The sequence below is a fragment of the Ambystoma mexicanum genome, chromosome 10 (assembly GCF_040938575.1).
Source record: "Ambystoma mexicanum isolate Mex_15411 chromosome 10, UKY_AmexF1_1, whole genome shotgun sequence".
NCBI lineage: Eukaryota > Metazoa > Chordata > Amphibia > Caudata > Ambystomatidae > Ambystoma > Ambystoma mexicanum.
The window spans coordinates 99,165,723-99,179,313 of record NC_090932.1 but is presented as its reverse complement, the minus strand read 5'-3'; the positions used below and the strand labels follow the sequence as shown (position 1 = coordinate 99,179,313).

The following is a 13,591-nucleotide window of genomic DNA, read 5'->3' as shown; positions in this document are numbered from 1 at the left end:
AAGATTTTAATTCTACTCCTGTATCCAAGTTTCAAAGGACCTTGGAAGATCCACATGAGGAGTTTACTTGTGTACTCACAGATGATGGTGTTATGGACACTTATGATCAGGATGAAGATGCCACCTTTCTGGAAAACTGCAATGTGGATGATCAGACAGGTCGTATGGACAATTGGGAGGACAGCCGTCGGGTTGATGTTCAACCCTGGACGTCCCCTAGTCCCACCCAGGACCCGATGTCCTCTGCATATATCCCCTCTCCCCCCTTCCTCTCCAGCTTGGCAAGCCTCCCCGTGGACGACCAGATGGTGTTCAACGCCATCTTGAAGAAGGCAGCTGACCATTTTGAGATCCCCACTCAAGAGGCCTTAGCAGATTCTGATTTTGTGGAGGATATACTCAAAGAAAAAGCTCCAGCCAGCCAGGCCATCCCCTTGTTGAATTCAATGAAGAGGAGATTGGCACCTTCTTTGTTGACGCCGGCCCAGACCATGGCGGTGAACCCTAGGGAGGAGAAGCTGTTTCGGCCTTCTCCGACTGACCCTGCCTACATCAAGGGTCATGCCACTCAAGATTCGTTAGTGGTTACCACTACTAGAAAATGGGCTGGTGTTCCCTTGTCTACAGGAGAGTCCCGGTAAGGAATCCAAGAGACTTTAGGCACTGGAAAAAAGGGTAACAACGGCTGCTGCGTTTACCACCCGTACAGCCAATAACCCCACGCTATTGGCCAGCTATGCAGACGTCCAGTGGAACCTTCTGCAAGAAGGCCTTCAGGAAGTGCCAGAACCTACAAGGACCAAGTTGCTCGCCATCGTTTCCGAAGGCAAGCAGGTGAACCAGAATGTGCTCAAAAACACTCTGGACGCTGCTGAGACAGCAGGGAGAACCCTGGCACACGGTACCTTGCACAAGAGAAATGCAGGCCTGGGGAACTCCGGGTTCAAGCCAGAGACCCAAGCAGCACTGATTAACAAACCTGTTGAGGAGACCAACCTGTTTGGCAAGGAAGCGGACGATGCTCTTGAAACAGCTAAAAAAGAACATGAAACACTCAAGTCCCTTCAACAAATTACCCTGAAACCCTCTGAGAGGAAGCGGCTCCCGCCGGTCCTTTCGTGAGCAGTCTCGTTTTTCCCAGAACCAGTATAATGAAACCACTAGAATTTGGGACAAGGGACCTCCACCACTTAACCACCCAGAGGACAGCGGCGTGAGAAGGGTAGAGGACGAGATTCCAACCCCAGAGGCGCTCCGGCCTCTGGTCAGAAATGACCTGCAGATCCAGGTCCCCTCCCATGCAAATCAGGTCGGGCGTATAACATTTTTCCTTACTGCTTGGGAGGGGGTAACAACAGACCATGGGTGCTCAAGATAGTCGCCCACGGGTACTGTATAGAATTTGCCCGACCACCCCAATTCAGATCGCCAAGATCAAGACACCCGATGCCAGACCACCTGCAAATCCTACTGCAAGAGGTGCAGACCCTTCTAGGAAAGGACGCCATCGAAGTCGTCCCTATTCTACAGGTAAACAAGGGTATTTATTCAGTGTACTTCCTTGTACCCAAAAAGGATCTTACCATGCGCCCTGTGCTAGATCTGCGCCCAGAGAACAAGTTTGTCAAACCTCAAAAGTTTTGTATGGTCTCTTTACAGGAAGTAATCCTGCTGTTGAAACAGGGTGATTACATGGCAACACTGGACATGAAAGATGCATACTTTCATATTTCAATGTTGCCAGCGCACAGAAAATCCCTAAGGTTCATGATCGAGGACAAGCACTATCAGTTCAAAGTACTCCCCTTCATCATTGCCTTGGCACCAAGGGTGTTTACAAAAGTACTGGCAGTAGCGGCAGCACATCTGCACAGACTATCCGTCCCGGTTTACCCTTACCCCGATGACTGGCTGATAACAAGGTGGCCCTACGAAACATGCCTATTGAACACTCGGAAGACAAAAGACCTCTTATAAAGTCTGGGATTCTCCATCAACAAGAAGAAATCCAGCTTAGACCCCAGTCAAGTTTCTAGGGGCTCTAATTCGGACAAAAGACGGCCTCATCGTCCCCTCCAACATGCTGTTTCAGATCCCTCAGTATGTAGCCAGTCGGGAAGTGACGGTACGCAAGGCCATGCGACTGTTGGGAAGGATGGCGTCCTGCATTTACTTCCTCACACTCATATGCCCTTGCCTCCCATGCAAGAGTGGCTCAACAGCCAGTGGTGTCAGACCAGCGAACAATGGGAAGATCTGGTAGGTGTCTCGCCAGCCCTCATTCTCTCTCTGCAGTGGTGGTCGAGGGCAAAACCCCTTGAATGGGAAAACCTTCACCACCCCCGCAGTAGAAGCCACTCTCACAACCGACGCATCTCTCATGGGGTGGGGGGCTCACCCGCTTTTATCAGACAGCGCACGGCGTGTGATTCCACACAGGTAGCATCCAACCACGTAAATCTGTTGGAGCTATTGGCAGTATTCAAAGCACTGAAAGCCTTTCAGACACAGTTACAGTGGAAGACAGTCCTGATTTTGACAAACAGCATCACAGCCATGTACTACCTGAACAAACAAGGGGGCACACACTCTCCAGGGCTCTCCAAGCTGTCCCAAAACATTTGGATATCTGCTCTCAAACACAGGATGTTCCTGTTGTCACAACACGTTCCAGGGGATCTCAATCTTCTGGCAGACATGCTCAACAGAGATTTCCCACTGCCCATAGAGTACGAATGGCGACTACACAAAAACATCGTCTCCAACGTTTTCACAGAATGGGGCTTCCCAGAGATCGACTTGTTCGCAACTCTGGAGAACGCTCAATGCCAAGATTACGCCTCCAGTTACCCACAGAACAGCTCCAAGGGGAACGGGCTCGGGATAACATGGTCAGGGAAATTTGTTTACGCTCCCCCCGCCCCCCTTACTCAAGATTGTGCACAGGATGCTCCAGGAACCAGTCACCATGATATTCGTGGGCCCCCCAACCCTGGTTCTCTCATCTGATGGAGATGTCCCTCTCCCCTCCTATGAAACTGCCCTGCCCGTACAAAATGTTGTCTCAGGACAGGGGAAAAACACTGCATCCATGCCCGCAAACTTTGAACTTAGCGGCCTGGCTCCTGATGTCCTAGAGTTGGGGCACCTTTAACTCCCTCAGAGATGTATGAACATAATCAGGGAAGCGAGAAAACTGAACACCTGATACTGCTATTCCAGTAAATGGAAACGCTTTGTTATCTTTTGTAATGCCAAGGGCGTCAATCCCATTGACTGCTCTCCTAATCACATTGTATTGTACCTGACCCACTTAATGGATTCAGGCCTAGTTTTGAATTCAATAAAGGTTCACTTAGTTGCTCTCTCAGCCTACACTACGTCACAACAAAGAGTGTCATGGTGGAAAATACCAGTTATCAAGGCTTTCTTGGAAGGGGTTGAGAGGATTCATCCCCCCAATTTCAAACCCAGCTCCCGGATGGGACTTAAATGTGGTTCTGACTAGACTCATGGGGTCCCCCTTTGAGCCTATGCACAAGGCAAGTCTAAAAGACCCTACCTATAAGACGGCCTTCCTAGTGGCTATCACTTCTATAAGAAGGGTTGGTGAACTACAGGCCCTCTCAGTACTAGACCCTTTTGTTACTGTTCAGAGATAATATGGTTCTGCGCACTCACCCTCGATTTGCGCCTACATTTATTTGCAAGCTCCACGTGAACCAGTCAATAGAACTGCCCACTTTCTTCCAGAACCCCACTAACATGGCCAAAAGAGGCCTACACACATTAGATGTGCACAGGGCAGTTATGTTTTACCTGGAAAGAACTAAACCACTGAGGAAAATAAACCAACTTTTTGTTTCAGTGGCAGCTGTCAGAGAAGGGGATCCTGTCTCTAAGTCTGCTATCTCAAGGTGGATAGTCAAATGCATCACACGCTGTTACTCTCTTGCTAAGAGAGAACTGCCCTTCAAGCCTAGAGCACATTCTACTCGAGGCACTGGGGCTTCCATAGCATTCATTGCAAATGTTCCCCTAGAGTCAATTTGCAAAGCGGCAACCTGGAGTTCTGTACACAGCTTTACAAAACACTATTGCCTAGACACTCATTCTAGGTCTGATTCTCAGGTGGAACAAGCAGTACTAAGACATCGTTTCACTACTGTTCCTTCTCACAACCCACCTCCAACTCCGGGTACTGCTCGCTAGTCTATGCACAGCATGTGATTCTAAGCAGATTAACAAGCATCAGAAGAAATGCATTACTCACTGTAATAGCATTTCTGTTGATTGTATCTGCTTAGATTCACATGCGCCCACCCTTCCTCCCTGTTCGGGTGGAAGGAACATAGATTTCTTACTAGTTTCTCTCTTTTATGTATTCACTCACAATAAGCCTTGTGCTTCCTCATGGCAGAAAAAATAAAATCAGAGAGACCTCGGCGCTTGAGGGATTTTGGGTAAACTACACGTCATGGTAGGGATAGTGTTACAGACACGCCTATGCCGACGTCCCCTTTCGATCCTCAAAAGACCAGATGCAATACTCCGCGGTTACCACTGGATGTCGGACCATATGCACAGCATGTGAATCTAAGCAGATACAATCGTCGGAAATGCCATTGCTGTGAGTAATGCATGTGTTATTGAGCGTGGACCTAGCTTTGAGAAGCAACAGAGTGCTTTACAATCATACAAGGAAGACCTTGGTGCGGGGAGCAGAGAAACAATGAGTGGGGAGCTAATGCCAGGGAGGGGGAAAGGTGGGCAGTTTGACAGCAAAGGATCTAGAAGTAAACAGAGGGAATCGGATCACCCAGTCTCAGGTAGGTTGGGGATTAAATCGTGAGATCACTGTTCCCGCCTTCCATGCGAGGTTGCATGGTTCTGGTCTGAAGCTGTGCTGCATAACCTGGCTACAGATGATCATTGTGTCACTTATGGGGGTGCTGCCCCAGACAAGACCACAGATAAGCCACTCTTAGCTATAGATGGATTATTTTCTGTATCTCGTGTTGCTGTAGGGTATTCCAGTGCTTCTAAGACTTTATGCACATTCCCCCAGGGCAGAGGCCACATCGAAGTCCTTTGTAAGGCAGCCACTTGGGCCACACTTCTTGAGTACCCCCTCTTTAATGGATGCATCGTTTTTCCCAAAACTTCTGCACAAGCGCTTGTTAGGCAAAGTTTGTATGCAGTACCCTCTGGGAACACTACAAACAACTATGACTACAGGTATAGGCAACCCAACCTTTGGTATAAGTTTGTACTACACAGTTTTGGTAGCATGTTGCGCAGCCAGGCTTATCTCAAGAGGGGAAATGTGAGCTGTAGTGGAATTACACAAAGGTTCACAGTTACAGGTATTCAAGTAAACTCTTACACTCAAAGTTTCTTGCATAAACAATTATTAATTTATCAGTCAGTTATAAATCCTTCTTCAGAAGGGGGTAATAGAATAGTAACACACATATATACTTCAATACTGTACACTCTGAGTTTCTGAATCAGACAAGACCCTTTTGGGATGGCCCACAGACACAACCTACATCCACAGGTGACTTCAGTAACAAGGGTGCTGGGGACATTAATATCTTACTGTTGGCATTCAGAATACTGTTAAAAGTTGTTAAAAGGCAAAGGTTATTAAAACAACAAGAGACAACAAATATTCCTAAGCAGGTAAGTACCTTTAGATATTCTTAGTCATTCAATTCAATAGGCTAAGCCAAAGTCAATGGGAAAAAGTCTTGGATAGGATGAAGCACTTCTGGTAAGTAAATGGAAAAGTATTTGCACAAGTTCTTAGTTGTCTTTGATGAAAAGAAGAATCAAATGTAGGGCCACAAGCTGATTGGACCTGTGAGTTGTGGAAGTTACAAGCACTTCTACAGTAAGGGGTTAGTTCTCTTAGACTTGTTTTACAGTACTTTGGTAAAGAAGAAAAGATGCAGCCGATGACTTCTGTTCCTGTGCATCTCTGCAGGTCTCACTGTTCCTGGGCCTCAGTCGTGGGGACAAAAGGGAGGAAGTTGGGGGACTCCTGCAATGCACTTGGACGGTCAAAACCCGCAACCGGCAAACTTCACTTTCAGTGTCTGTTTTGCGTTTCAGCTACCGCAAATAGCAACAAAGCCGTTCCTGGCTGTCAAGGTGTACTGTCCTTGCTTCTGGGGTCCCACACTCTGCTGAGGGGGCTCAGGCCTGGTCAGTCCTGCTTCGTGGGAGTTCGGAGGATCTTCCAAAAGCTTTAGGCCAGCTTAAAAGAACGCACACAATCTGGTGTCCCTCTCCCTGGCTATCCGGTTTCCTGCAGCAACTCTGAGGAAATTCAACCAGCTCAGAGATGGTTTTCCAGATGGCTTACTTTGGAGTTGATTGGTCCCACCAACTCCTCAAAGGGAGAAGTTGTCCTTGCAGGGGCTTCTCTGTTAATGCAAACTTGGCGTTTCGGCACTGCAGCAGTGCTTCACCAGGCAAACCAACAGTCCAGGAGCTGCAGCAGTCATCCTCTTCAAGCTCTTCTTCGTTTCCTTCGTCCAGTGGTCGACTCTGCCTTCCAAGCCAAAAGACTCACCTTTCATTCAGTTCTATCCAATTCATTCCAGCCTTGCTGTCACTCACCCAGCAGGGTGGCTGTCCTTGCCGGATAGTCAGCCAGCCAATCATTACATAGTGCATTTGGGTCTCCTAGGAGACTAAGCACAGGGAGTTTCGGGCACCTCCCTCACTTCCTGCCTACCCCAAACACTCTGGAGCCAGAGGCGGGTTTCACTCCAGAAGCCCCGCCAAAGGCGAAATGAACAAAGAGACCAAACCTGGTTTGGCACGCAGAGACAATCTCTAGAAGGACCTTTCCACAAAGACATGGTGAAAAAAAGAAGACCGGGGACTATTTTGTCAGATGACTCTGCGCCATTTTGAAAAAGATGGCTCCCGCGATTACCTTTACCGGAGCTGCGAACAGCCGCAGTAAATGGAAATGTAGTTCAAAACTAATCTGCATCCACCAGCCATTCTGTGAGGAAAGGGTAACATAAAAATGTTACATGTGCATCTAGACACAGGGGATACTAAATAACCTCTCCAGCACTCTATTGTATGATAGTGTGTGCTGGGTCTAGAAAGTTACAATGCTAATTAAAGTCAATTTCACTTTACTGCTCTGGGAAACAGTAGTTTATCCCAGAGAAGGTATTTAAACCTATGGAAATCTGCAAGACTTCCCTGTGCCACTGCACTGAAGGTGTTGTGTGACACAATGTAAAAGATGATGCCTATGGAGTTTGTCAGACTCCCTAACCAAAAGAAACAGTGGTAAAATTCACATTAAAATACCTGAGAGAGTGGGGAAAAAGGGTCATACTCTTTCCAGGTCAAAAAAAATCAAGTCCTCACAATCCAGCAAAGTTGCTGGGGGTCTCTAAGGTGGAGGGAATTAGCACATTTTTTGAGAATCCTCCCGAACAGTGCTTTCCTTCAACCTAGTCATTTTTCTAGGAAATAGAATCTATTTCATCTGGCCTCCAACAAAGTTGAGGGGGAGAGCAGGACTAATAAAGGAAAAATTACCGTCATGCTTATTCTTTTTCGGTTAGAACTTGCTCTAAATTATATACAACACACACCAATCGGCCTCCACAAGCTGGTCATGATCCAACTTTAATTTATAGCAGTGAAACCTTCTAGAACAAGAGTGTGCCGGTAGAACAAAGATGGATGGTCTGTTTATAGGGGTAGGAGTCTGTGTGCAAGAGTACATGGTGCAGAGAGCTCCTCCTAACATCCTTTACAAATGCTTCCGGTCCCATTTGTCTATGCAGGCATATGCCAACATGGTTGTGAAGGAGGGAGAGTTGGACTAAAAGAATTGGTGCCACTATGAAGTACATCTTTTATTAAGATGCTGCTTGTATATTGCAAGCAAATATTTTTTACTTTTGCCTTTTGCCTGTAGCTTCTCCAATGGGTTAATTTGGCACCTATAGGATCAGTCCTTTACCTATTGTAGCCAGGTGTCACTGTTTCCATTTGCTCTAAATCAAAGAGTTTTATGTTTAAGAGACGGTTTGGACATGTGCACGTGGAAGGAAATGCACCTTCAGGGTCTCTGGATTGCTTTGCATCTCTTATTACATGGACTATTTAGCTCATGTGCAATGAAGTCATTTATGAATTATACTTTGTGTTGCAGCAACAAAGCTGTCTCAAAAGCCTTTGCCTACCAATCCCCTACTGAAGACCCAAAGGTGTCCACGTGACTCCAACGCAAATGTCCGATCATTTTCTGATGCGAGAACCAGGTCGTTTTTATTACATTTTTTAGAATCCACCTGTTTTCTTATCGACTCCCCATGGGCCACTAAAACCATTCTTTAGTATTCACAATGTGCTGCAAAGTATGGTGTTTTTATTGTACATCCAAAAAATGAGAGCAAATGGTATTTATGCTATAAAGGAAACAGTTGGGACTGACAACATTTTTATTTTAAAGTCCCAAAGGATTGTAAGTTGATGGCGTAATCGGTGCAGGTAAGCAACCCTCATCTCAAAGTAGGTGAAGTTGTGGCTAGTCTCCACGTGGATGGTCGCCCGAAGTTACCCCCTTTCTTTTCTACGCAGGCTAGGAATTATGAGGAAAATGCACATCATGACAGATGCTGCGCAGGTTGCCTTGCTTGCAAGTACTGACCGCATAAATTACCTGTCCCAGTGAAATGTACCTTTGGAATCTAAAGAAGGCTGATGCGCAGTTGAAGAGATTTGTTTGTGCAATCTGTTTGGTTGCGTCTGTACTGAACATTAGCCCTGTCACTTTGAAGAGTTTATTTGTGCACTTATAATGTTGCCTTCACTGTGTGTCCAGCCATAACCTTTCCGCCCTGCCATCTCACCCTCTCCTGTCAGTATCTGTGCGCCTTTGCCAGCTGTCAGGGCATGTTCCAGTGTCTGTGAGCATGTGCCATGTTGTCCCAGTTGTATGTGTTCTCTGACATTGCTTCATCTTTCTTCCCTCCCTCCCTCCATGATCCCAGTGTCCCTTTCCATCCAGGCGGTGCCAGCACACGGACGACAGCGCCTTGCTAGTGGTAAGAGCTCTTGCACGCTGTAGCCGCTATCTAGAATATCCATCTGGCAGAGCTGCCAACTTCCCTCTCAAACGCGCTCACATAGCATAAACCAGGAATCTCTCTACTTTAAAAGTATGCTTTTAAATTGAAGAAGGGTTACCACCCAAGTAAGTTCAGAATCCTGCCTACTTCTCGAGCGTTTGTCATTGTTCGCCTGCATTCTGCATTGCAATTCATGTATTGTTGGTTAGTGCAGCATTTAAGTGCATGTTGCCTTTTTAGACCTGCAGTGCCCGAGATTCGGAAGTCACCTGCTCTTCGTACATAATCCCTGAGATCGGCAAAAATCCCTGGGACGTTACTATCCTTCTTTTATCACACGGATGTAGAGCCTAACTCCCTGTCTGACTGCTAATCTTTCTGCCCTAGTGAGCTGTTTGCCAATATTAGGAACTATCTCGCTGTGCATTTCAGGCAATTGGCCAATGTCAGAATTGATGAGTTTTGCTGTATCAACCATAACCTGTAGTTGGACAATGAAACTGCATCCCTGGACAATATCCATTCCGGGTTCAAAATTGCGAAGTACTTTTTAGCTCCTGCTTCTACCTTAGGTGAGCCTGGTTAGCTTAAAACCAACAGCTACCCCGAGTTAGTATTGGCTCCCCAGGCCAACTGGGGACTTAAACACACGTGCATATGTCATCACAGTCTAGCGTTTTAGAATGTAAGTAAAGAATTAGGACACACCTAAGGCACACTTAAATATCATGGTTCATACCTAATAAAGTTGTAGGTACATCTCATGCACAGGAGCTAGATTTAGCTCATGCTCATTAAATCTTAATTCTGACCCCTGCCTTTGCACCAGGGAGCTATCCATATCCGACATTGCTTTTATCTGTGCCATCACTTAGTGCTAGGCTTGAAGTAGACCCCGAGATGAGCAGTACGTGGTTGATCACAGAAGATCAACATACGTTCCGATTGTGCTTCAGGTCGTCTAAACAATCATTGGAACGCCTGATAAATGAATAATTTGAAATTCATCAAATATGTTTATTTCGGAAATCACTTTTCCAAAAAACAAATCAACATTCCAAAGTTAAAACAGAACTAAAAATGCATGCCTCACCAATGCAGCTCTTGCTTAGATTAAACGCCGGTCTTAAATATGTCAAAAATGCCCAGGCTGCACACTTTGAATTAGTCATGAACAAGTAGCAGAGGGCAGGCAGGTCGTCTGTCTAGGAATCGCCAACACTGTTCTTGTAATGTGCAGCTACGCAGGGCAGAATAGTACGAAGTGCAGTAGGTCTTCCTTTGGCTGGTTGCGTAAAGGGCAGCTAGTGTCATTTGTCCGGTCATTCCATTTTGCAGGGATGGCTTTCAATGGGAAACTATTAAAGCGTACTCTCGTAATTAGCCATCTATCAGGAGTTTATGGCTCCATGTCCCATAAACCTGCACAATGTCTGAACTAATATGAAATTCATGTTTTATGCTATTTTTTTGCAACTTGGTTCAGTCTAATCTCCCTTCTCTGCAGTATGTAGACAGTGCTGTGCACCTTGCTGACACTGCATGTCCCTGCATGCCTTGCATTGTGTTGTGATTTCATACCTTTGGTCCCCTCATAACACCACATCCCATGAGCAAGTTCACTGTATGTTCTCAATATTTGGGAGCTCTCGCTCTGAAACGGGGTGAGAGATTAACGTGCTCTTTCTGCTGACTGCTTGGATTTATAGCTGACATCTGCTTATCTGGGCATGAGGGCCGGTCAAAGAATGCCTCCTTAATCCGATTCTAATATGATGTAAACATGAAGCATAGAAATTCAGAGGCCTGCTTAATGATGACGGCAGTAAAACAGAGTGCATGTGGCAAGAGACTCTTTGGAGTGGTACTATTACCGGAAAGGAAGAAGGGGGGACCGTGCCAAAGCGGCAAGACGAGTTTCAAGGACATGGTAGAGATGTGTGCCATAAAGCGTTGAGTATGATTATAGAAATCCGAGAATGGAATCTTTCAAGATGCTAAGAAAATAGAATACATGTGAATATTGGAACGAGGAGAAGTAAACATGTCAGCAATGAAGCGTTTAGTCTGGATAAATGTGGATCTGTAAGCTTCGAGGAAGGAGAAGTTGAAATATGGGATGGGAAACATGCATTAACCCTTAGCAAACCTCCATCACTGCTTTAGCTGCACCTCGCCTGTATCTTTACTGTTATGTGAAAATGAATACCATCTCAACACTTTGCTTTACAGCAATGTAACATGTCCATGAAATTAACAACCTTAAATACATTAAAATTGCTAAATTACATACGCCAGAAGTTCAAAAAGAAATTGGTATAGAACTGATCAAAATACTAATGTTGGTAAAAAGTCAAGTGCTTAGAATAACGGAAGTGCATTGTGAGGGAGAAGCCATAAGAACAGCAAAGATGTAGATTAGAAAAAGAAACCCACCTCCGAATGAAAGATTACAGTAGAGACCTAATGGGAATGTGGAATGCAACGCTGTGAACGCTAGGGACCGTGCAAATGTGGGATTGTTTGAGTCGGGACATTAATCAAGATAGGAGAAATGTTTGAAGTGGAGCACTGACGAATCGTAGGGAGAAAGCATTGTAATGATGACGAACTGAATTGAAAGTTTAATCCAGCAAATAAGGACAAATGAAATAAACGCAAACATCCAAAGAAATAGAACAATGTGAATAGCTTGTTCTACATCTGCATACATGTTTACATTGTTTTGATCTCACGCTTCCCGAATCCTGCAGTATTCTTCTGCCAAAGTTCATACCCATATTCAACATTTCGTAGCAACGTCCGGTAGTTTGGTTGGAAGATAGGTGACTTACATACACTGCTTTGAACTCATAAAACTTGCAATTTCTTGACATTTAAAACTATGATCACTTGTCAAATGAACTGCCTACCTAACTCCAAAGGCGGGACATGGCTTATTTGCTTCTCTGTGCTCAGCTATTGGTTATGATGGCACAGCAATCTTGGTCTTGCACTGGAGTTGGAGGCACGGGGTGGCAAAGCAGTCGAGATGCAAGGCAACAAAGTTTGGAGGCCATCTTTTTTGGAAGAGATTCCAGCATAGGAATGCCTGTAAGATTTTTCCGCAGTGTGACAGTCACGGGGGTCAAGTGCGCATCCTGTCCCATGTCTGTTTGAGAGTAGTGCTGTCAGGACCCTAATAAAAACCATAACCCGACCAGCTAAGCATCCTAAATACCATGTGGCGCAAGGCGAAGAATAACCGATTATCCCCTTAAGCGGTTGCAACAAAAAAGCAGCATAGTCTATCTAGAAAGACACTTTAGCTTCATATTTCAAAAGAAAAATAAATATTTTTCTATAAAGTATATTATAATTAAGAAACCAAAGCAGAAAAGTAAGTCCTATAATACACCCATTATGGATTCCTGTTACCAACTACACGATATGTTTTAAATATATCAAAGCTCATTCTTAAGAAGCATATATGCACTGTTTTCCTGGTATAATACTACTTTACAAATACGACTGGTCCATCTTTAGGAGGTATGAAATAAATGCATTAAAATGATGCACTACACAACTGTGACCAATAAAATATTTGTCATAGTTTAATATCTTTCCTTGTAGATCCTGAGGAGGCACTCAGCACGGAAATATTAATTCCACGACGTATGAAACACTTGTTGGTAGCGGGATGGAGGTTCAGAAATCTAATCTATAGTCAAGGAAACACTTACTGTAGTTCTATAAAATAGGTTTATTTATTATATACGCATGGGCAATGTTAAACTCAAAATACTACTCTGGTAAGTAAGGAAAGTTTCACACATATATACAGTAGGACATTTGCTGTAGCAATACTCAGTTAAATAGTAGAGCTTTAGATAAGAAACAGGTAGGTTAGCATATCGACCAACATTTAGTAACTAGCAATACTGGCAAGTTAGATAACTTTGTGTTGGGCTAAACCTTAGAAGTCAACCCTATCTGGGGAATGAGTCTCAAGTCAGATGGAGGCACTGGGGGACCAGTGACCCGTGGGCATCAGAACAAAGGAGGGGAGATGCAGTCAAAGTTGTCAAGTAGCAGACACATCTTTTTTGTATCGTGTAAGTAATGAAATTGGATTAAAATGGTTCAGGGGTGCTAGGTAGGCCACCTGAAGGATTTGTGTCTCTAGGACCGATGTCCTTGGGCACGGTAGAACACGGTTGTGTCGTCCACCCCAACATGACTGCGAAAGAGGCGTGAACAGCAACACAAAAACTACCTAGTTAAATACGCAGGAGTGAGACAGTACCTTCTTTGATGAAGAACAACAATGCCACTGGCGGGTGCAATTGGTCAGACTCGGTCACAGGGATGCCCAGTAGACGAGCTTCGTGGCACTTGGTTGTGGATGTTCGAGAAAGGGTTTGCAGCAGCGGTGATTGTCACCCTGCAGACTTTCTTCCTTCTCTCGGTCCACGACTCAGCTGAGGGGACTTCTA

General features: G+C 45.2%; 1 protein-coding gene across 6 annotated transcripts in view; it reads left to right on the top strand.

Moving 5' to 3' along the window:
• LRCH3 (leucine rich repeats and calponin homology domain containing 3) overlaps positions 1–13,591 on the top strand; it is a 1,351,362-nt gene that overhangs the window by 993,584 nt on the left and 344,187 nt on the right. For 4 of the 6 annotated variants that reach the window (XM_069617579.1, XM_069617576.1, XM_069617578.1 and 1 more), the window contains exon 15: positions 9,039–9,092. The exons of the other annotated variants lie outside the window; for them this stretch is intronic. In XM_069617579.1, the coding sequence (XP_069473680.1) occupies positions 9,039–9,092 (54 nt within the window). The remainder of the gene's footprint in view (positions 1–9,038; positions 9,093–13,591) is intronic. 6 annotated transcript variants of the gene reach the window in all.